Source organism: Meleagris gallopavo, chromosome 3 (genome assembly GCF_000146605.3).
Source record: "Meleagris gallopavo isolate NT-WF06-2002-E0010 breed Aviagen turkey brand Nicholas breeding stock chromosome 3, Turkey_5.1, whole genome shotgun sequence".
Taxonomy (NCBI): Eukaryota; Metazoa; Chordata; class Aves; order Galliformes; family Phasianidae; genus Meleagris; species Meleagris gallopavo.
In genome coordinates this window covers 48,995,593-48,998,233 of record NC_015013.2, presented here as the reverse complement: position 1 = coordinate 48,998,233, position 2,641 = coordinate 48,995,593, and the positions used below count along the sequence as shown (strand labels likewise).

Here is a 2,641-nt window from a genome sequence, read left to right as displayed (position 1 = left end):
CTCCTTTTGTCTGACCAGTTTCCTTCGCCTTTGAGGGCTGCTGGGTGACTGCTTTTGCATGACAAAGAGAAACACGCTGCATTGTTGCGGCCCAAGTTGTGGTGGTTTTGTGACTGCAAAACATAAGCTCAAGTGAAACAGTCAGCTCATCAATTCTTATTTTGTGAAGTATTTTACACGCTCTGGGGCTTGGGGAAACTTTATCAGATCTCTGTTGATATGAGAAGAGTGTGCATACTAGCCACAACGCCGGGGCAGAGAGAGAGCTTGTTTAGAGTCCTTCATGATATTGAACCGGACTCTTTCTTATGTATTTTGAGTTTCTGGTATCCTAAGAGTGTCCTCATGAAAACTGGTGTTTTTTTCTAGAAACCCAGATTCTAGAAACAACCAATTGTATGAAGCCTTGGGGTTGGCGGAGGAGGAAAAGAGGTACTTGTGGAGTGTGTATGCATATTTCTTCTTTTGAATATGTGCCTAGATTTAAATGTCTTGCACTCTGTTATCCCAGGGACCAGGAATAGGTCCCCAAAGCTTTGGATTTTAACTCAGTTGCATGATTATTTGTTGAGGCCTGAATTCTTGAAAGTGGAAATGCTGTAGAAGTGCAATCTTTCCCCTTTCAGCTTTTTCCCCTGCGGAGGGAGAAAGAATTCTTTTCTCTCTGCTGCTCCCTAACTCAAAGACCTCAGTCTGTTGGAGAATAAAAGGGAAACGGTTCTGCCTTCCCTTGCTTTGACTTTGGAGAGTCAATCTTACTTAGGCATCATATCAGAGCATACCAGAACAGCTCTCTAATTTTTTCAAAATAGCAGCAGAATGGCTCTTGTTAGGTTCACTTTGGCCCAACAAGTTCTGAATAGTGAATCTGACAAGAATTGTATTGTTTTTAGTTCTACTGCTCTGGAAAGCTGTGAGCCAAGGGAAAGATGCTGGCATGGTGTATACAGTAAAACAGCATGGGGTTAGTTCTCCTTTGCAAGGCTGTCTGCACTGCTGAGATGCTTGCTACTGAATATAGGATTATTATTATTTTTTTAAAAGCTTATTATGAATTAGTGCACACCTCTCCCGTCTGCCAGGAGAAAGCTTTCTCTTATCCGTGCCGAATGAGTGAGGAGAATCTTAAAGCCCAGAATTATTCCCTCATTTACTTCCATAATCAAATACAGCGGAGTGCACTGAAGACATATCGTAGAGGAAATTCGTTTCCTTTTTTAAGGCATGAAACCTATTTGGTCACTCTGCTCTCTGACATGTAGCTTCCCTATAGCAGCGTATTCTGTGTGCACTTTGCAGTGGTCCTGTATCAGCTTTTCTTGGCTGTGTTGTACAAGCATCGCTGGCTTTCAAAACTGAAGCTGGTGTAAAGGTGCTTGAAACCCTTCAGCTATCTGGCTAACGTTTTGTTTTGTTTTGTTTTTGTTTTGTTTACCTTTTTTCTGACAGTAGAAGAAAATGAAACAGAGGACCTGCAGGCAGGTGTGGGACACACAGCCGCACAGACTGGTAATGCTGAATTCCTTCATTAGTGTTTGATTACTGTTTGACAACAGTGTGAGGAATTTTTGTATCGGGGTGATTTTGCAAAGCCTGTATTCCTCCTCCTTGCTTTGAACCTAGAATGTATTTTAGGGGCTCGCGATGGAAAACAGCATTTCTCTCCTCCTCGTTTTTCAGTTCTTGAGAATTAAAAATTCTTTCTCTGGTAGCTCAGGACAATGATGATGAGATGCTTCAAAAAATTCAGCATGGTTTTCTTTTTGTTCCTGCCAGAAATAATCCTCTTCTGCAGCCCCCACATAAACCCCCACCCAATGCCATTTCAGATGAACTTGAATATTCATTCAAAACTATTTTCATGTTTGTAAAATATGTGGATAAGAGCCATTTCTTTTCTTTTATTTATTTGTATAATTTTTTTACCAGTTAGGTAAGACCAGGTACCAGATCCCTTTGTTTGAGGTCCTATTGAAGAATAGGGTGGACAAAACTGCTGTTTGAGTCAGATCATGGGGAAATGTTGCATTAATAATTGTGGAGAAATAATTGTTAATTCTCTATAACAATGAGGACTCTTTAATTTTCTAAATTTCATCTGATTCTGAGAATTCAAAGAGGACATGGTATTCGAGCAGTCTTTGATATTGGTTTACAGAAGTTTATCTGAAGAGCAGGGCTGCCTCTTCTGAGCAGTCTCATTCATTCAGGTGAGGTCACCTTTTGGAGTAAGGGATGTTCAAAGATCAAAGATGATTAGAGGGCTGGAGCACCTCCCCTACAAAGACAGGCTGAGGGAGCTGGGCTTGTTCAGCCTGGAGAAAAGAAGGCTGCGGTGTGACCTCTTTGCGGCCTTTCAGTACCTAAAGGGATCCTACAAACAGGAGGAGAATCAAGTCTTTACAAGAGTAGATAATAACAGGACAAGGGGAAATGGCTTTAAGTTGAAGGAGAGAAGATTTAGGTTGGATGTCAGGGGGAAGTTCTTTACAGAGGGAGTGGTGAGGTGCTGGAACAGGCTGCCCAGAGAGGTTGTGGATGCCCCATCCCTGGAGGTGTTCAAGGCCAGATTGGATGGGGCCCTGGGCAGCCCGGTCTAATATTAAATGTGGAGGTTGGTGGGCCCGCCTGTGGGAGGGGG

The 2,641-nt window shown here is 42.5% G+C and overlaps 1 protein-coding gene across 2 annotated transcripts in view; it reads left to right on the top strand.

The window, feature by feature from the left end:
* The first annotated feature begins 344 nt into the window (after positions 1-344).
* The window catches only part of ZNF521 (zinc finger protein 521), a 217,540-nt gene continuing 215,243 nt past the window's right edge, over positions 345-2,641 (top strand). The window contains exons 1-2 of one of the 2 annotated variants that reach the window (XM_031552840.1): positions 345-432; positions 1,450-1,509. In XM_031552840.1, coding sequence (XP_031408700.1) covers positions 399-432; positions 1,450-1,509 — 94 coding nt within the window. In that variant the 5' untranslated portion in view covers positions 345-398. The remainder of the gene's footprint in view (positions 433-1,449; positions 1,510-2,641) is intronic. The other variant, XM_031552839.1, reaches the window with a different exon arrangement.